Source organism: Leptosomus discolor, chromosome 1 (assembly GCF_034619465.1).
Source record: "Leptosomus discolor isolate bLepDis1 chromosome 1, bLepDis1.hap2, whole genome shotgun sequence".
NCBI lineage: Eukaryota > Metazoa > Chordata > Aves > Leptosomiformes > Leptosomidae > Leptosomus > Leptosomus discolor.
The window spans coordinates 140,979,562-141,000,561 of NC_141391.1; the positions used below are offsets into that span (position 1 = coordinate 140,979,562).

General features: G+C 40.0%; 1 protein-coding gene across 1 annotated transcript in view; it reads right to left on the reverse strand.

Moving 5' to 3' along the window:
- Window positions 1-21,000, reverse strand: part of ARHGAP8 (Rho GTPase activating protein 8) — a 57,270-nt gene that overhangs the window by 10,917 nt on the left and 25,353 nt on the right. Inside the window, exon 8 of the mRNA XM_009949983.2 lies at window positions 11,496-11,569. Coding sequence (XP_009948285.2) covers window positions 11,496-11,569 — 74 coding nt within the window. The remainder of the gene's footprint in view (window positions 1-11,495; window positions 11,570-21,000) is intronic.

Consider the following 21,000-nt stretch of genomic DNA (forward strand, 5'->3'; position numbering starts at 1 on the left):
ATGCTATTCTCCTTTTAAATACCTTAAACCTTTAATGAGCTAAAGAGGGTATTTGCAAAGATTCCCTAAGCTCCCTCTTCTGCCACTGGGGAATGTTTCATAGGATCTTTGGATGGGGGAGCCTCTTTCTTACCATTGGAGGGATACTGGCCTCCCCAGCTTAAAGGTAATTTAGAGGCAGACCATTGCTCCTTCCACCTCTCTCTGGAAGTCAGTGGGACTTAATACTCTGCGAGCCCATGGTACTTTGAAACACCTGATTATAGTCTTGAGGCACTTTTGAAATATTTATCATAAATCTCCTGAAGGGTATCTGTCTAATTTGCTTTTCTGTTGTGGACTAACTGAAATCTGACTTCAGCTACAGAGGAAAAAAGTCAATAAAATGCATCCAACCAAGGATCTAATTTGGACCACAGCTTTCAAGGTAAGTTATTTCTCTGAATTATTATGCAAAACAGGATGGGGACAAGAAACATTACTTTTCTTAAGACTTGTGGTACTTCTTGCTTTTGAGTTTGGTAAAATCTTCATTTCCCTCTCTCCTTCCTTCTCTCCAGTTTGTGCTGTTCCTTCCACCCAGCAGCTAATGCAATTTGGCCCGCACATAGTCTGAATCGGAGATCCCTACTGGAAGCAGAGTGGTCTAAAATATTAGCCTATGCTGGTCTGACAAAACATAAGATTGCTGATGTTTTGAGAAAGGTGGCAGACCACCCACTGACTTAGACTGCTGCTGTATGTTTATTTATGTGAGTGTAGAAGATCAGATTGACTTTAATTTTTCATTCTTATCTTTCAGCAGGTAAGTAGCCAGACTGAAACCTATGTTTGTATATGTCAACTAAAGCATACATGCACCTATTTGCATGATCAAGAATATTTATGGTGTTCTAAAAAAAAAATTTGAGTCATACACTGACGAATGATACTCAGTCATTCTTGTAAATTCATCCAGGTGAATGTGTATTTCATACATGAAAAATAAGTAAATTAATAAAAAATTCCTTAATGAACCCATTCCTTACAGGATAACATTTAGTATTGTTCATATGAATTTAGATTAGTATAACAAAAGAATTGATAACGTACTATTGAAGTAAATTTTCATAGACATGCTTCAGAGACTTTTGCAAAGAGCCCCAAGTTCTACTTGAAAGTGCTCCACTGACTAGATTTAGAGGCTTAGCTGGAGTTTAGCTGAATACAGCTCCTAGTTACTTTCTAAGCATTTATGCCCTTGCTTGCTAAATTCCAGGTTGAATATTAAAACTTTAGCCCATGCACTCAGTACCAGAAGGAATATGATACCCTAAACTACAATATATAAGAAAGACATGTGTGTTTACTAAAGGAACCAAATGGACAATAATTATGATCTATTTGACCGCTTGCTTTATTCTTGACCAGGTCATGTTTCAGTTGAATAAAGTTGTGGCAAATTACATCACTGTAGTAAAACTGTTCCATTAGATTTATAGTGCAACCTGTCTAAAGACATGGTTTTGGAAGTGGCAGCTGTGAACAGCTAGCTCGTCAAGGCATTGCCCTCAGCAAACAAGAAACGCAATAATTTCCTGAGAATTTGTAGAATTTTATGCTGGCTGTCAGCGGACTAAAGGTTTTCTGTAGAAACAAGTCTTTCAGAAAATGGGCATCATAAATGCTTGCAATTCAGTTTGCAGGAACTGGCTTAATAGTTAATGCTTTAGTCTGATGTGAATCTTACTGCATAAACTACAATGTAATAAATATCAATTTTTAACATGTTTATGCCTTTATTGGCTAACCTTTCAAGAGTCTAATTAAAGACATCAATCTGTAGCATAGACAGCAGCTGTACTTGTCTGGCCCTGCATCCCATCAATGTTACTGTAATGGCCCATAACACTAAACTCTTGTTGGATATGTTTTTTGGAGGGGGAAAAGTAACTTTTATCCTCATCTGCAGAAATCTGGGATATGGGCAATATTCGTGCTTCTTCCGGGATTCATTTATCAGTCAGCTGAAACTGAATCAATATACAGCAATTTGTTTGATCACAAGCAGCAACAAGCCAACTACCAAAGCAGGTATCTCTAATCCTGCTCATATTTGTAGGCAACCTATCCAAATGAGATGACACTAATTAAATGTAAGTTAGTACAATTCTTAGGAAAAAAGGAAAAAGCTATATTCTCCTTCTAAAGGAAAAGATCTGCAACAACAAAATAGCCACATATTTTCTACATAAAAGATGCTCAGACCAGAAAATAACATATTATAGTGATTTTTAAATAAAGCATGGGTTATAACTTCAGCCTAGTGGTAAACAGAAATATGAGTTGACAGCAGTTATGTTACTGAAGGGGAAACACAATGAGCCTGGGTACAGAGACAGCCCTTTTGCAATATATTTTTTCTGACATCCGCGATGCATAGGCACTGAGAAAGATACTTCTTTTAAAAGTTTGTAAATCTATTAATTGCACTCAGTGCTTTCTGTATTTAAGCAGGGCAGGGGAAAGCTACCTGAAAACATGAGTTGAATGACAGTGTTTCCCACGTCACATAACTTGAACGGCATTAGCATATGCCCCTAACTCGGGTCTCATAAGGGATGAGAAGGAGGAAAGGGACCTGAAGCCTCTCACTGGTTATTTCACTGTGATGGAAAAATACGCAGCCTTACACATGTCAGGAAGTGCTTTCTCCAAACCTGTCTCTTCCTTTTCAGACAATAGGGGAAAACCTCCCATTTCTGGAACTACCATAATTAAACTAACACAAGGTATCCACACTAAAATACGATTAATCACTTTGTCTTCTGTTTGCAGACAAAATACATGCCAGAGCCACAAGAGCTACAGGATGAGGAAATAAAATTGTCTGAAGACAATCCTGATCATTGCAGCTCAAAGTATTCGTTTTTGTCCTTTTTAAAAAAATAATTTTGAAGTAGCCTATTTAATTTCTGTTAGTAGTATTCCTCAATCAAATCCTGTTTACAGCATGACTCACGTCAGCTGTCTCTTTAAAAAGAAATATTTTTGTTTTAGTGTACGAGTTGAACTATTTTGCCATAAATAGCATGGGTATCACAGTCCATAGAGAATACCAACCCTGGAGTACCCAGTTTGATAAACGCACAGCTGCGTGTCACTCATATTCTATCAACACTGCAGAGCCTCTTTTGAGATAACTCAGCACAAACTTCTCCCCGCCCCTCACCAAAAAAATGCAGATAGATACATGTAGACATCAGTGGACTTTTGCTACCCTGTGCTAAACTCTCCAGGCCAAAAAAAAAGTTAAATTTTATTTTAAATATTAAATGTTATACAGAAAAACCGTAGTGAAGTGACTAATGAAGGAGCTACGTGTACTCAAGGAAAAGTGATTCTGTGATTGAGAACATAACTGAGTAATTATTTAAATGTCAGTAATCATAAATGAAAACAGGCAGGCACTTCATTCCACACTGAAATAAGATGGCTTTACCACAGCAGACAAAATTTCGCAGTGCAATGACACAACTGTGTCACACTCCGAATTAATAAACTGTTGCTAAAAATACTTAACCCCCTTCTGCCCCCCCAATCAGTTGTCCCACAGGAAAGACACAGAAAATCAAAACTGATAAAGATAAATTAAAGCAACACATGCTGTCACATTGCTGCAAACGTGTCAAAGAAAGAGAGATGAGAAAATTACATTCTTTTTCTTTCAATCATCCTTGATTTGAGGGTTGCTGGCATCCAAAACCTTTGTTAATTTGTCTGCTTTCAGAAAAGAAATAGCAAAGAGTAAGCATCTGAATTCCTTCTGTCCCAAACTGAGTTTGGAACTGTCTCTTTTGACTGGGGTCCTGCCAAGTCTCAGGAAGTGTCCATCCTGATTTGGAAGCGGTTTTCATTCTCATTAATACAACTGATTCAGTCATCTCACAGATAATGTAATTCTAGTAAGATTCTCTCTTAAAAAATAGAATTAATTTATTCCTAATACGAGGACTGATGAGTTTATAGCACATTTTAAGTCTTCATCTTCAATGTAACATTGTAAATGCCCAAAGTGGTGACAACTGTGAATTTTTATGATTAAGACAAATTTGAGATTATTTTTTTAAAAGCTAGAATACAGTACAAATTTGAGGAGGAGATTGCCCAGCCTTCCCTTCCCTTGTACTCTGCGCAATGAATACAGAACAAGTGAGTGCTATGTCTGCAGTTTCTAAAGATGATTTGCACTGCAAGAAGATACACAGTAGAGCAAGGGCAAAGGGGAAGTGAAGGAACAGTTCCAGCCCTACTGAAAAGCCGACCAGCAGCAGCAAGGATGTAGAACTGTGCATCCTCCACAGAACCCAAAGTGGAATTGTGTCCTCGCAGTTTTGAACAGCATAGTCTCCAGCCTTTGGATTTATGAATGAATATTCTCACTTTATACTTGGCACTTCTGAACATAATTTATTTACAATGCCTGAGCACCAAAACCACAAAATGTGCTTATTACAATGTTCATTTTTATTTGTTGTCAAACAAACTAATCTTGGGATTTATCCCATCTCCATGAACCTAGGTAAAAACATTCACGTGAAAACAAAAGAGCCAAGAACTCCAAAGTGCTAATGTGGCCAATGTCAAGCTTTCCCAGTGTTGTATTTTCAAAACATATTTGGTTGATCACAAGAACTGGAGGCCAGGAGGCAAACTCACTAAGCTGCAGCAATTCAAACGTATTCAGAACGCGTAACCATCCATCTCTACCCATTCTGACTATCACCGCCAGGATGTATTCATTCACATTAAAAAATGGAACCAAAATTTCTCCATCAGCAAGATTTGTTGTGCTTCATAGAAGGGATGAGGAGGAAAGATTAATCACTGCTTACCACTGCTTCTGTTACTGAACAGATAAAGGACTGCTTCAGTTGTCACTATAATCATACCATAGGACATCTATTACTTTATCATTAAACTTCTATAGCATGGTTATTACCATTTCATTTAGAAGTCTTAGTCACTGCCCAGGACTCTCCTGTAGTACCATGAGACAACATTGAACAAAAACTTTTTGCGGCAAAGCACTTCCAGTCAACAAAAGAGGTGAGGTAAGAGAGAAAGACTGCGCAATGGGGACTACTGCGAGATAATATTCCTATAAGGGAGAGGGGTTTTTTTCTGCTTTATAATTCTGTAGTGCTATTCCTTCACTGTGAGTTTATTGTTCCATCACTTCTGAGCTGCTGCTGCTGCTCTCACATGGTCTTTTTAGTAACAGTTCTTTACACATTTTTTTTGCAGCTGTTTCCTTATTTGGCCATTCCTGAGAACGCAAACGTTATCAAGAGTTGGAAATTTTAGTAATAATACCAGCAGGTTAGCTTTGATTTTAGATTGTTTAAAACACGGACAAACACGTAGCTTTTACCTTTGAGGATACTCTCTAAAACATAAAATACATTAAAAATAACAATCCCACCTATGTATTTCAAATTGGTATTTTGCATAAGACTGGTACAAACGACAGTGTATTTGTATTTGAGATAGGCTGGTGGAACACTCCTGCCCTTTGTAACCTATCTGACATCTTCATGCAGGTCTGAATAGTGCAGTTTATACCCACCTTTAGAATGAATCAAATAAAAGTTCCCTTAAAAGCTGTCTTCAGATCTCCAGGTGCTGGGGGGTTTGCAAACAAAACATGGATTTTGCTATGCAGTTTTATGTTCAATGTGTATCAGTTAGTACACTCAAACTGCAGGTCAGAGTTAAAAAAATTAAGAGATCATGGTGAATGGTACTAATACTGACCTAAACAGACACCAAAACCATCAGCCACACAGCACCTAGCTTTTAGTTTATCTAAATACCTTATATCCAGTCTGTAACCTGCTTTTCTAGGAAAAAAAAAAAAAAAGACGTATCAGTAAAAGACATGAAAGGGAACTCCTGCTGTGACATCTTATTAGAGTTTAAAAACAGAAGTGCATTTCTGAATCCTAAAGCCTACGACAGATAAAATTGCCTTAGAGGCTGGGCAGCTCTGCAGCGAGCAGGCCCCTCCCTGCCCTACCAGGCTGGTGTGGGCAGCACCAGCAGCTTCAGCCTCTCGCACAACCCTGTCCCTGAGCATTATGGAAGCCATGCACACAACGATGCATCCTCCATAGCATGGCATTACTTACATCCCTGGTTACCAAAACAGCTGGTTAGAATTGACAGCCCCCATTTACAGTCTCACTTCAGCACAAAATAGGTTGCTGAGGACATGTGGGCACATATTAACCAGAGAAAGAAAATTACTACCCTGTGGCATAAGTTTGGCTTCTTGGAGGAAAGGGCCTATGAGCAAAGCACCAAGATCATTATTGCCAAATGAATGACACCAGGTTAGAAACACTTATGAATTGTTCTGATAAGAGACTAAACATTTAATTAAGCAAGGTAATTTCTCATGGCATAGTAGAGATAAGGTAGTACACAAATACACACAAAAAAATTTATTTAGTGCAAGTGCAACTAGGCAGATGAACAGGTAATGGTTTTGAGGCTGAGCATAGAAAAACAAGTCCTGTGGTTTGCTGGTTATTACGAAGATCTAATCACAAATGTGCTATGTTAAACCTGTCCTTCCTTTTTGGCCTGACTAAATCATCAGCTGGGTTTGAGATGATACCAACACCTTACTTCTGAAGGTAAGAGCTCTTCTCTGGTTTGGTCCAGAAGATGAACTCTGAGGCTTAGTCTTAATAAGCTGATTTTCTCAGATACTCAGAATTCGTTTTAGGAAACCAATTCTTCCCTGTGAAGGTTAGCAGGAATTGAAATTAAGCATTTTTAAAATTCAGTATTAAAAACTTCAAAATAATTTTTATTCTAAAGTGGAGCTAAAATGAAAGCGGTGAAATGGCTACTTTCCCCTCCTTTCTTGAAAAAATAACCTGAAAATCATTATAGAAATTAAGAAACTTACTTTATTGTGTCTATTGTAATAGTGTTTGAGGCATCAACCATAATAGGTCTCATTTGTATAATACAAACAGATGTAGAGGATCTCTGCTTACAGTAAATTCTTTAGTCTCTATTAAGGTACTGGATGACCTACTAACAGAATCCAGCAAGAGTCTCCTTGCTCAGAAATAGCTATCTAAATATGCAGTCAGATAAATACAAGGAAGAAACCCACATTGACTGTCATAACGTTAATTTGGCTGCTGGGGATGAGGACGTGCTTGCTGCTGTCAGAGCCCACTCAATAACTTGATACAAGAAGGGAAGTTCTGGCTCATTTGTACAGATGAGGATGCCTCCACACTGGGAAGAACACCTCTGCAAACAGTGCTGTCTGCAACTGAGACAGAAAATTTAAACATCAAGGAGGAAAAACGTGACATGAAGCAATCTGTCAAAGGGATCAGAGTCATTAAGATGAAAAAGGCTGAGTGAACTTTAGAGACTGAAAGCTTCCATAGCCTGGCAGCATACTATTGCAGGCTAGTACCTAGTTTGAATACCACCACGACTCCTGCATCAGATCTGTTCAAGAAGTAAGAGCCTGAGCAGTACAGAATGGACTTAAGGGATGTCCGAGAGTCTCTGATGTTTTAAGAAATCTTAACCTTGTTGATGAAGCATGATTTTGCAGAAGCTTTTGTGATCTAAGTCAGTTTCAGAAACTGATTTCTGGTACACAGATGTGAAAATGTAGCAATGGGAAGAAAGAGTAGAAATACTGCACCTAGGGTGAAAAGAAAACCCGCTCCCTGCTAATTCTGCGAGGCTGGAAACCATGCCAAAATCAAATGGAATAGGGTAATGACAGTGAATTTTTGTCACTTCCGGAAGATGAACTGAAGCTCTCACTGTGCTCATGGCCACGTCTGGAGTGCAAAGAACGCTGCCAGTCAGCCTCCTGGGGCTGTCAGCACGGGAACCGACACGCGCTGGAGCTGATGGCAGAATTGAGATATTCCAGACTTACGAGTTAAAATCATAGCAGACAGCAGGTACAACAGATACCTGCACACTTATAATCAAGTGCAAAAAAATGCACGTCTATCACCTACTCCTTAACAGCCTTGGCATGGCAGGTACTTGGCTTTCAATCATCAGCTGGCTGAAAATGTCACAAAACACTCTACCTGACAAGCCAAGTCTCCTTAGAAATCTGGTTTGTGGAGATCTCCTTATGATAGGGAATACGACAGCTCTGAGCAAACCTGGGCTTGGTTGGAAAGTATCAATGCTGACAGAGCCCATGCCCTTCCTTCCTCGGGGCACAGAAGGACAGAGAGCTGGGGAAAAAAATGAGATAGTCCGGCTAGGAAGTGCATAGGCTGGACTATGTACCGGTGGCCAGCACTACCATGCCACTGACTTGCACAGACGCACAAAGTAGAACAAGGGCTTTGTTCAGAAGTATCATCACATTTCCTCAGACACCATCCTTTACAAACTGTGCTGATACTGCACTGAACAGATGAATTTTTAGCCAAAAAAAAGACGAAGTTTGGAGAAAACCCAAGGATGATTACTGCTTTCAGAATAACAAAGGTTTCATCCAGGAGAAATTCTGCAATGACAAAATTGAGCCAACCCTTTCTTTTATCACAACCATGGGAGCTAAAACTTTTTTTTTTGCTTCTTTCCCTGTGCTATTTTTCCCCTGTACTGCGTAGTTGGTATTGCTGCTTCAGAAAACTGTGGGAGTCTGAGCTGAACTCTGTAATTGTTGAGAGGGAAGAGTTTGGGACTGGTGCAATAGTGATGAGACAAAACACCCAGAAAGAACAAAAACAAGATATAGAGGAGGTTTTGTGTCAGATCAGTGCAAGAATTACTAGTTAATGGTCACTAGCACAATATAATGATGGCCATAAACCTCCTATTTCTTTAAACAGATCTTTAAATCTAAATCTTTAAACAGATCCAAGGAAGTGCCAGATACACAAAGGCCTCCTCCCAAGCACATCCAAAAGTTTAAATCAATTAACATTCTAGTGACTAAATTTTCACTCAATTTCTAAATAATAACAGCTGTGAGAAGTAATGATGTTAGCGCACATTCATCCTCATTTTAGCTCTCTTGACTCCTAGGATTAGTGAGGAAGAGGTATTTGCCTTATAAGATAGGCTAAATATATGTAAGGATGATTGTTTCATAACAATTTAAAACATGAAAAAGTCTGGCTTTCATCTGCAGATGGGGCATGCACTGATACACTACAGAAGCTCTAATTATCCACTTACAATTATAATTACAGGGATTGTCTCAAGCTGCCAGTCACTTGCCTTCAACATTCTTAGTAGTGAACTATTTACATTCCCTGTCTCCAACCATAATATTTGATACAAGCTACACCTGCAAAGTTTTCATCATTAGCATCAGGCTGGAAACAGCATGTCCAAAGACCTTTATGGGCTTGAGTGGAAATCTTGAATTTGGACCAAGAGGCCTTCAATAAAGTCTGTTAGGAACTCTTCACCTACTGCAGATCAGTAGATACTTTTAATAGCAGAACTGGCCCCACTCCAGAACTTGGCCTTAGCTGCTGCAGGCACTTGGAAGATAAATCAGCAACTTCAAGAGGCGAGGAGCTAGCTGTTCTGTACACAAGCATCCCTACAGATGCTATGTTCTACTGCTTGCAAATTATAAGCAGCTATCCACTGCAGGGGCTATCTATCTCGTTCTCCCATGCATATCATCAATCAGCTTCACTCAAGCTATGAAACCCAAACAAAAATAAAATGGGTAGTTATTTAATGTTCTTATTTACCATGGGGTAAGCTAAAATACAAAGGAGCACAGCCTAGAAATGAGGGCAAGACACAAAGTGTCTAGTCTGTCCTCATTTATATCGGAATTATCCTGCACCGATTTAAATGAAGCCAGGACTTCTCTTGAGAATCAGCAATAAAGCCCAGAAGCAACGTTTTTTTTTGCCCACCCTCCTTTGTCTTCACAAATATGAAGCCTATTCAGTAAAAGTTTTTAAAAAGCTTGAAATTTCTCACTTTAGGGTTCAAATAAACTCAAACTCAGACCAAACTCTAGTAACAATAGTTAAAATGAACAGAGATTAATGATGCATACTATTTGAATTTTGAAAGCAAAATTTACCTTGTTCAGAATGACAGCTCAAGGATGCAAATTAAGAACTGGAAATCATGTGGGATATAGGCTTTAGGTGAGCCTCTCCACAGAAGACTATAATTTACTCAAAATTAATATTTTATACTATTTTTGTGCTCTTCATATAAATAGCTCTTTAAATGAGGAAAATATCAGATAAAACTCATTTAACAGCAATATAGAGATCTGAATCTGAATCTGATTTCTGTTTTGACAAAAATCATGCTGATACTCAAAATTTGTTCAGACATCAACCAAACTTAATGGCATATTAAACACCAGTGATGTTTCCTTTTACTTTTTTTTTTTTTTTTTTTAAAGTAACTGAACCAAACACAGTTTGATTTTCTTCACTTGACACACCTATTAAAAATTCACACCGTTCTTTCAGGGATCTTAGGAATCATTCTCACTTCTACCACTGTGTAATTTTGTGCCAGTCTCTTAACTGTGTTATGTTCTGTTTCCGTTCTGTCACTTGTAAGATAAATGTACCTATGCTACAGATTTGATACTGTAAGATTTAGTAAACATTTATGAAACTCTGAGGCCTTGGAGCATAAAGGGCTATGGAAACATTCCTCTGATTGTCTTAAAAATCAGGGATCAAAATGTAAAATCACATTACAGTGGGAAATGGAATTTCAAGACTGCAGCCTTACCTCTGCATGCACCTTTGTCCCTACTTAGGGAATACAGTGCATTTTCCCTACAGACAGGGCCTGATATTTGGTCCTTTATGTTAGTCAAGTATGCATTGGGGAGCTCAGTGGTATAGCCATCAGTTCAAAGTCTACCCTCTCTTTGCCCTGCGCATGAAGGCGACACAGGGAACTCAGATTTGGATGCTCCCTTTTTAAATATGGGTCTTTGCAATCTCTATCCGTATATAATGTGACAATAGACATGAACTGCAGTCAAAGGGTCTGTAAATGCCAGTAAAAGTATTTTGTGAAGGGAAGACTTCAGGCTCTCTCCTGCAAAATGTGTTTTTTCAACGAGTTTTTATGGCCACTAGTTCTATAAAAACAGAACTTCTCATTGATTTTTACTGGGAATTCTGTTTAAAATCAACAGTAATCATCAACGGGCTGATGATGTGTATTTCAAGACACTTTCCCTCATTTGCTATTCCCTAATCTAATCCTAAACGCAAAAAGTTCTTGAGTTTTTTTCATAGTGGGACAATAATCTGATAATAAGTATTCACTATCCATCAAAGCTCTCAAGGCAGCATCCAATTGCCACTCGCATTTTCAGGACTTAAAGACATCCTGGGTAGCTGTAAACTGCCGAATCTGGTACTGAGCGTTATATAGTTTCACACTAATGTCTTTGTTCTGAAAGACACATCTCCTTTGGACACAAAACTCACCTTTTCTTTTTAGGTAGGATACAGTTTCCTTCATTACTGGGGGGATTAGTTCACCTTTATTTTTGTCCTTGATGCTGTTAGGAAAAAAACAAAAAGAAAAAGCAACAGCCTTTAAATGGCATTTATAACAAAGAGTCAAAACTAAGATAGAAGAGCCTCAGCAAAAACCTGAGAGATATCTGAGAGCATAAGTTAAATTCCACAAATTAAGGAGCTTGCACCTTGATGCCTGCACCAAACACAAGAGTCATCCACAACTCTAACAGGTGCTGAATGAGCCACTGAAACAGGTGACTTGGACTTCTCTTCAAAGAGTCATTCCTATACGCTTTATTCTCGCTAGAAAAGCTGTGTACTGCAACAGCACCAAGTAATAAACAAGTGCTATTTACTGTACCGAAGGTGAGCTAAGGCCAGAGCAGCAGAATGGTGTTCCAGACTAACTTTGCTCCCACTTGAGATTGGTTTTGCTCCAGTTCTGTTCCCCTCACCTGGCACACCCCATGACGGTGGTGGTGGTGGCTTTCATCAGATTTGCTTGGATGCTGTTGGTGGAACGGGGTTTCAAGGCAGCTTAGAGGCAGGCAAGGAAGAAGTTTGCAGTGAATGCTTCAGAATAGGTCTTGATCAAGGGATGCTACAAGTTTAGGAGCCTTTTATCATGCAGATTTTTTTTTTTTGTCATTTGTCTCTTTTCAAGCCACAGTGTATGTATAATTAAAAGGATATTGTACTATTTATTTTGAAGGCAAAGTGATGCAGTGAGATTATTGCTGCTTTGAATGATTCCTACGAAATGAGATTTCTTTCTCTTTCATGAGTGAACAGTTGAGGCAAAAAATCGAACACGGCATTTTCTTGATCTAGGCAGCACCAAAAATTCCTCAATTATCTTCTTTATTTAAAAAAAAAGAAGTCTTTGGCAGTTTAAAAGTATAACAAAAGAGATGGTCAGTATCTGCTGCATATTCTCCTACATTTTTATAGTAATCAACAACAAAACAAAGGACCAATCTCAGATTTTAAAGTAGACTTAGTATATATTTCTGTGCACAATTTCCTATTTGATGTTTAAAAGGCGACCTGCTTTACTGACAAACTCTAAAGCACCAGCACAAAGATCTATGACTGTATCATGAGAGGCTGCAAATGCTGCAGGTCATCCACAGAAAATGCAAGATGTTTACATAACATGGCAACATAGCTTTAACCTAGTGCTACTAGCTGAGGTTGCACCCGTGTCGTGGTGTTGATCCCGGCTGGACACCAGGTGCCCACCAAAGCTGCTCCATCATTCCCCTCTTCAGTTGGGCAGGGGACAGAAAATATAACAAAAGGCTGGTGGGTTGAGATAAGGACAGGGAAAGACCACTCACCAGTTACCGTCATGGGCAAAACAGACTAGATTTGGGGAAAATTAATTTAATTTATTGCCAATCAAATCAGAGTAGGGTAATGAGAAAAACAAAAACAAACCTTTAAACACCTTTCCCCTACCCCCCCCGCCCTTCTTCCTGGGCTCAACTTTACTCCTGAATTCTCTGCCTCCTCCCCCTCAGTGGTACAGGGAGACAGGGAATAGGGGTTATGGTCAGTTCATCACATATTGTTTCTGCTGCTCCTTCCTCCGCAGTGGGAGGACTCCTCACACTCTCTCCCTGTTCCAGCATAGGGTCCCTCCCAAAAACTTCTCCAACATGAGTCTTTCCCACGGGCTACAGTTCTTCACAAACTGCTCCAGTGTGGGTCCCTTCCAAGGGGTGCAGTCCTTCAGGAACAGACTGCTCCAGCGAGGGTTCCCCACAGGTCCTGCCAGAAGCCTGCTCCAGTGCAGGCTTCCCATGGGGTCACAGCCTCCTTCAGGCATCTACCTATGCCGGCATGGGGTCCTCTACGGGACGTAGGCAGTCATCTGCTCCACCATTAACCTTCATGGGCTACAGGGGGACAGCCTGCCTCACCATGGTCTCCATCACACGCTGCAGGGGAATCACTGCTCCAGTGCCTGGAGCCCCTCCTCCCCGTTCTTCACCGACCTTGGTGTCTGCAAAGTTGTTTCTCTCTTATATTCTCACTCCTCTCTCTCGCTGCAATTGCTGCTGTGCAATAACTGGGTTTTGCCCTTTCTTAAACACGTTATCCCAGAAGCGCTACCACTGTCACTGATGGGCTCGGCCTTGGCCAGCAGTGGGTCCATCTTGGAGCCGGCTGGCATCAGCTGTATCAGATATAGGGGAAGCTTCTAGCAGCTTCTCACAGAAGCCACCTCTGTAACCCCCAGGCTACCAAAACCTTGCCATGCAAACCCATTACAACAACGCAACATGTTAAGTGATTGTAATAAAACTTGTTAATCCAGCTCCCAGAGCTCATTTTACTCTTTCAAATACCAAGACCAAGCTGCTGTTTGAAAGGAAATAAGTTGGGTTTTTTTCCTCAGCGGCAGAACTGATGAAGTTGATGTGCAACTGATTTGTATCCTATGTCCTACCTCTTTCCTCATCACAGTAATCCGAAATCATTTCCTTATGTCATCTATAACCTCACTTCCCTTACAGAGTATTTTCATTTCCTCCCCTCACCCCTATCTCATATTTCCTCATAAGGTAAGGAGTAGCTCATAATCACCTCCTAAACACTAACTGGTGCACCAGCAGACCAAACACAACAGAAAACTGAATTCCTGCTATAGTTTCTCTCCTTCCAGCCAATGATTTTTAAAAGCTTGTAGCATTTGTGAGAACCCCACTACTCTGTCTAGTTTGGTTGACAGAGTCCATAGCTCTCCTGCGAACCTGACTAAGAATCAATCCATTGAACAATTTTTTCCTGCTCTTTTTCCGCAAAGTATCCATACCGGAATCTAAAGTGTATAAAATTCATTACTGCTCTACATGTGGGTTAATACTACTTTGTGGATGCTGCTGTATTGACATCTAACAGGAAATGTTTAGAAAAGGGGAATTTTACTTGATGTAAACAGACATAGGAACTTTGATAAAAAATGTAGCCAAGTTTTACAAAACCATGTTCGTAACATGATAATTTCAGACATTTGACCAAATAAATTCTACAATGCATGCAATGCACTTGCAGGAAGAAAAAGACTAACAGCAAGGAATGACTTTAATCCAGATAATCCTAAAGTACGGTCTTTTATACGTTAGCAATTTTGATCATTTGCTGCTGATTGCAAGTATAATCTTTAGAGGAAATGATACAACTTCTTGTCCTTACACGCTGGCAAGGCACCACTAATTTCAATACAAAACTGTACTGGACTTGCTGGAGTAATCATTCCCTGCGGTACCATAACAACATGATAACGGCCAGAAGAAAGATTTATGACCTGACTTGTAAAACCAAGTCCAACCTCAGTCTTCCCCACTATCACGGACATCTTATGAGAGCCAAACCAGAGGCCATAAGTGCTTCACGAAAACCCCTCAGAAATTAGAGGAGGTCATGGCTTGAAACGCTACCAGGACCAAGTTTATGGCCTAGTCCTCAGAGCAGCGTCATCTTCTTACCCACAGTGACAATCAGGTATCTCCGTAAAGTATCTATCCTATCAGCAAAATCCTCTCAGACCCTTTCAGGGTATGTATCCTGTCACTCCTAGTCTCTCCTGCCCCTTCCAGCTTCAACAACCCTACAGCAGTTTCATGCATGCTGGTGACACTGCAGAGCGGAAGGTCAGGGTTAGTGTCACAAGCAAGCAGGAATTGTGCGGTGCTCTCAGACCAGCTCTGAGACCTGGCTTGTTCTGCCCTTCCCCCAGCCTTCCACCTAGACCCTGGAGAGGAAAAATTAACAACTTTGCTGCAGTATCACAAGCTCTCATACCAGGCCCTGCAAAAGCTGGCCACAGCACAGGGAGCAGAGTCAGGCAAACACAGAACACATGAACCCCCTGAAAGGCAGCTTCCGTATGCGAATTATTTTCTCTTGCAGCAGATCAGTGTCGTACCACAACCCCACTCCAACAACGACGAACAAAACAGGCAGTGACTGTGCAGCCCCATTAATAAATTAGCCTTGCAAATAAACGACACGAGGAAGAAAGTTCTAGGGGTTCTTTGCACAGCACGCAAAGTTGAAATCCCCAGAGAAATTATATCCCCTGGTAAGGGACTAAACAAGAAAAGGGGCTGGGAGATGAGGTCAGTACCAAGGTCAGTGTTCAGGATACCAGCAAGGAAAAGCCTGCAGCAAATCAAGGCAAAGGGAAAGAAAACCCCCACATTTATTTTAGCCTTTCTAATAGGGGAGTTACAACACGCTCCTTGTGTGTCAAACAATTTTGTTTCGTGTATTCAGATCAGTACCCTAAACATTCAGGGCAACTTTTATTAAAATTAGTGGAAAGCCTAATTCACTTAAATGGGAACATCATCAAGACTTTAATTTGCTTGGAAGCTGTTACATCTTTATTATTGACAATTTAAGCTCATGGAGCCCATTCTCAGTCTCTCTGAAGTTGCACTGATTGTTTTTGCTTTCTTACAGCTGCTCACTCCAGAGGCACCAAATAGCAACCCAGCAGCTTTTTATAAATGTTTTCTAATTATTATTGTTACCCATAAATGTGTTTCCCATTTCAGTGTATAAATAGCAAACTGATTATTTACAGCACTTGCTCCTGCTGAGCACTAGTTTATCTGTCAGAGAGGTGAGACAAATAACTGGGCTATAATTTGTAATAATAAAACCTACACATCATTTTTCTTTTTCTAGGAAAAAAAGATTCAGTTTCTGCACTTGTACTATATTCTACAGGATTCCTGTTTCCCTTGAAGGAAAGGTTCCATTTCCAGTACAATGAAAGGGGTCTTCAAAACCAATGGTATTTTAAAATAGAGTAGGATATTCACGGAAAGTCACATGCAAAGGATTGTTCTGTTTTTGTAACACTGGAGAAAGCTAGGATGATATTTTCACAGCATTTCACAATGTGGGACACAGCATTCAGTTCACTGGACCTAAGGTGACAGAAAATAATAGGGACATTACTTCGGCTAATGTAAATCAGACCAGCTTAGAGGTCAATGAAATTACACCTCTATTCTCTCTTTGTGGATCCTGTCAGACAATCTGCATTTTGCCCTGTTCAGGGTGGTGCGATGAGCAGCTCTGCTTTACGATGAACAATGCAAACTGACATTGGAGATCGGGCACTACTACGGGCAATTTGAAATGAGAGATCTCTTACTCTTTCTGCTTAAGAGATGAGCATAACAGCATTTCAGTGCACAGTATAGTTCGCTGTAACTGATTCACAGATCTGAATTGTATTGCAGCAACGTATCAGATTCAAGAGGGATCTATTCTGGTAAACACAGTAGCCAGAGAGAATAAGTACTCCTCACTACAGGATATATGATTAGTTACTGCAACACGTTATATATCCAGTGACTCATTTCTAGACAGTGGACAGTTATCATGAAAGGCATTTACACATTGTTCTGAAATGTCATTAAGTATTCCTGGCTGATAATCTTTCTCTCTTTGCTTTTCCTCTCCTTTTCATTTTTTCCCTGCTGAGACATGCTGAGATTTGGTTTAGAATGCATTCTTCCTCCCTGGTCACGCATGCACAGCATGCACAAGTGGAAAGATTATGACCAAAAGGAAAGCGCCCTGAAATGTTTATGATAACAATTCAACAAGCAAAAGCTGTACAGTTGTGGCAATTTTGTGCATTTTCTCTGCCCCCTCTCCCCATCCATGGCAACAGATAGAAAAACAAAACATTTCCTGCCTTCACACACAAGATATTTAATTTTAGGTTTTAAAACCAATCGGAGAAAATGGAACAATGTCAATAGCTAGTCAAGGTCAACTCCGTGCTCCGTGCTGGAGCTCAGCTGTAGCCTCCTTGATTACAGAGGTGTAATCGGGTGCAGCAACAGGGGTTTATAGGAGCTTGCTGAACATACAGCAGAAGACAATGATGCTGCTTGGCCCATATAGTCAATTATTAATTCCTTTAGTGTTGCAAATTTAGAAAGCTTCATTTGTGCATTTTAAGTGTATTTATCTGATCAACACAAACAGAGGGTCTCTCAAATTTTTCCTTGCCCTTTTAAATATAAAATCTCTACTAATGGCTTTCAGAACAAAAATCCTATTTTTTCACCCTGACATGCAGTGCAAACTAGCAAGGATATATTCTGAATAGCTAATTCCTGCTGCTCTACATTTTGTTCATGAAGGTAGCATTGCTGAAAGAACAGAAAAATAGTCTTGCTATATCAACGCAATACACAAACATTCTTTGAAGTGTCTGGATTTATGAAAGCGATAGCTACTGGCGAGTAACAAAGTCATTATCATAGTACTGTACCACTCTTCTCTGCAAGTACCTGATCACTACAAGCTCGGACGTTATACCTGAGGAAGTATCGTTGTGCGCTTGCCCTGTTCTAATGCTGCTCCCTGCTACCATCTGCTGTTACCCTCTATTGGAAACATGACGTGAGGCTTGATAAACCTTTCGCCTAGCTCATTACAATTGTTATTTTCCTCACTCTATCTGCACATAAGAAGCTTGAATTAGCAAGTTAGAGAAGGCCATAATAAACACTAAATGTGCAAACTATCCCACCCACTCTCTGCTACACATTCTTAAGTGCCTGTCAAATCTGACCATGGATTCTCATTACATTATAACTGAAAAATTAAGCATGGACAAAACCTCCTCAGAAGGACTGTTCTATCTGATATCCCCATGAAGGTGAACATTAGTTTCAGTTGTGTTATTCTATATTTTCAAGAAAATCACATATTTTTTAACATGAGTTCAAACCTTTAAAGGTTCAATTTGGCAAGCAGGCAATCCAGGCTGGGGATCAGAAATGCTACAGAAAGACCGTCATTCAGCAAACTAGGTAAGTCTGCTCTATACATGTAGGCATAAAGAATCAAATAGGGAGACAGCCAATCGTTTTTGGTCCTCCACACTTTAATCTAAAGACATTCTACAGGCCAGCTTTGAACGATTTACCTGTCTTTACTAAGCTCATTTACTACTGTTTGAATTAGTGTAGTTTCAGTGGAAACTTCAGGACAGTTTTGCAGCTAGAACTTTAACCTCGTATCAAGACCAAATTATTGAGCCCTTACAGGAGCTCATAATGAAGAAAGTTTTCCACTGCACATCTGTGCCTCACATAAAGTACATGCTTAAATCCTGGACAAGTAAATGTAAATAAATCTGGATGGACATGTAAGATGAAATCACCTTGGTGTGTGTTTGCTTTTTCCTCCCCACAAGGAGCTTAGGGTGACACTGAGGGGTTAAAGAGATCAAACACAGCCATTTTAAATTTGGATTTTGGATCCTGAGTGAATGGGGGTAACATAAGAAAGGAAAGTTTTCAACTAACCTGATGATAAGCTCCTTAGCTAGCTCATAAATTAAATCCAATTCAGTACAGATTACGTTTCAAAGAATTATACTCCCAGCTCTCACAGACCTTCCATGATTTTTAAATGCCCAGTTGCCTTATGTCATTTTGAAAATCTGACTCTACAAGGTTAAAACTGTCTTAGTGAGTTAACAGATTCCTCCAAGACGAGGCACTGGTCCCAGACACTCGTTTATCAGTGTCTACATGGAAACTTCCTTCAGCTTCGTTTTGCTGTCCTAACAAAACAGGTTTTGTTCCCTCCTGCCTGTTGGACAAAAGCAAGATACTTTGAACCAACACTTACATTTTGCTCTTCTAGTTTTTAACTATATCTCTGGAAAGCAAATGTATTAAGCAATATAAACTGAGAAAAAATTTAATTGAGGAAGTGTTATCAGAGAGAGAGTTGCCTGCCACTTTCAGGGAGGCACATTCAAAAGGGTATGGCTTTACCACCTTCCACATCCAGAAGTCATTGGGATGCCATCATCAAACATCTTAGCAAAATTAAGCCACCTGTGAGGGCTCTGGATAAATCCCATTCACCAACCTTTTACTGACTGAATAAAAATCATTATCCTAGAACACTGAATCTGATGAAACCTCAGGCCTATGGGCCTTATAACTTCTTTTGTTAAACTAAAGAAAAAGGCTCCACAGAGGAACAGTCCTTTAACAGCAGTAGCTTTATCTCAACACCATCCACAGTAGAATTTTTACTAACTGTAATGAAATACGCAGCACACGTATTCCCATAAGCCTATACAAAACAAAATCAGAGCCTAACTGTAGCTCTCTTCAGAAAAAGGGAATAGCCTCACCCAGAAGATGTCTTCAAACCTGCCTCTATGCTAGACAGGTGGGAGGTCATTGCCATTTTGCCATTACAGTCTATAGGCATCATAAAAGGAGAGGGAATTAGCAAACGCAATTCATTCATCAAGATGAAAGTTGACACTTTTTTTTGGTTCAGATTTTAGAAACTCCCAACGCGTATTATTCCCTCTCCTCTGTTAACTCTACGTTTATTCACAAACACAGTCTAAATGAATTCCTTTATTTTTCATTTAGAAGTTAGAGAGTGACTTGTTTATGTGTAATTTTTAAGTGGTCATGGTGCACCGCCTCTTCTGCAAGAGGAAATTTGGACAAGGTTGAGCAAACAGAAGGAACGAATATCCCCATGTACATCCATTTTGGACACCCAAGTGCTGTGAACTGCACCCACACACAGAGGGCATCCGTCCATCAGCGCCTCCATCGGCAGCGCTGGAACTCTCTGGGTCAAAAATCATAGTAATGCCTTGCTCAGTGTTTCTCCACCCGCAGATCTTCCACAGAAAGGCTCTTTATGAAGTAGCCACCCTTTTCATACCTAGGGAAAGTTAAGGCATGCAGCAAGGACATGATTTGCTGACCATAATGCAGCTGGAAAGCTGCACAGCCAGGAAGGGTGGCCACCAGAAGCTCACCATGTGCAGCCCAATGAGAGACACTGTTTACCGTTCAGGCACAGTCAAAGAAATAAAATACAATTAGCAGATGGTAAGAGAGCCACACAACATGCCGTCTCATCACATAAGCTTATGAGAAGTTTGGTAGAGCTGCTTGAGCACCCAGGCTGGGCTAGAGGCAAGTGGCAGAGTGTGCCCTGAAGACCACAAACAGTCCTGGTTTTACTACTGCAGCGGTGGCATAAGATGTTGTCCTTCTTAATGACCCAGTGGAGCCCACCTTAAAGATATTCTCTGAATTAGGGAAGTGAGTTAGCCATGTTTCAAGTATTAGGTTGAACTCTAAAGAGGTATCATAAAAGTTAATGTCATAGTAGCTCTTACACAATAGATATTGATTGTACTAATTTCAGGCCTTCCAGAGAGGACTAACGCTTAACATTTAACCAGGGGAAAATTATATTTTATATCTCATTTACAGCTGAATCATTAGAACCAGAAAAGTAGACTGGGTGTGGGAGGAGATTCGACAAATGTCCATGTATCAAACAGCCTAAATTGCCTTTGCTGAATGTGAACAATATTCTTCAGCTGTTTTTGAGAAGGATGCCATAGAAAGATGACAGAAATGACTGTGGG